This window comes from Pseudogymnoascus verrucosus (assembly GCF_001662655.1).
Source record: "Pseudogymnoascus verrucosus strain UAMH 10579 unplaced genomic scaffold scaffold_20, whole genome shotgun sequence".
Lineage (NCBI taxonomy): Eukaryota > Fungi > Ascomycota > Leotiomycetes > Thelebolales > Thelebolaceae > Pseudogymnoascus > Pseudogymnoascus verrucosus.
In genome coordinates this window covers 1-440 of record NW_017263671.1, presented here as the reverse complement: position 1 = coordinate 440, position 440 = coordinate 1, and the positions used below count along the sequence as shown (strand labels likewise).

Sequence of the window (440 nt, the reverse complement as noted above, 5' to 3'; positions counted from 1 at the left end):
CCCTCTCACCTCCATCCACACACATCTCATACCAACAACCGCACTCCCACATACCCACACCAACATTCTCACATCTCCCACCGCGCAAACACCCCTCACACAATCCCCATCACCCAAAATGCCTCCTCTCGACGCCCCAGCCGCGCAACAACGGCGCCGCATCCTGTTCGTCAGACGTCGCATGATCCCCCCACGCCTCTTTCTTAGCTACCTTAACTACATCCTCATCATCATCTTCGTTATCCTATTCGGGAATATCCTCTACTTCCTCTATAGTGCGCCGCACTGTGATGAACATAGTGGGCTGTTATGCTGGAACACCCCGTCAAGGGTTACAGATCTCGATATCATAGGTATCAACGCTGGAGGGGTTAGTGGGCGTGATATCCCGCCGCCTTGTGAGGGGACTTTTGAGGATGGGGCGGTGGTGTGTAGGATGG

General features: G+C 54.3%; 1 protein-coding gene across 1 annotated transcript; it reads left to right on the top strand.

Annotated features, from left to right (window-relative positions):
* Positions 1 to 118: 118 nt before the first annotated feature.
* On the top strand, positions 119 to 398 carry VE01_05424 (uncharacterized protein; the record flags this gene model as incomplete). Its single annotated transcript, XM_018274888.1, has 1 exon — positions 119 to 398. A coding segment is annotated over one exon (280 nt), but the record flags the coding sequence as incomplete, so codon positions are not given.
* Between the last annotated feature and the right edge of the window lie 42 nt (positions 399 to 440).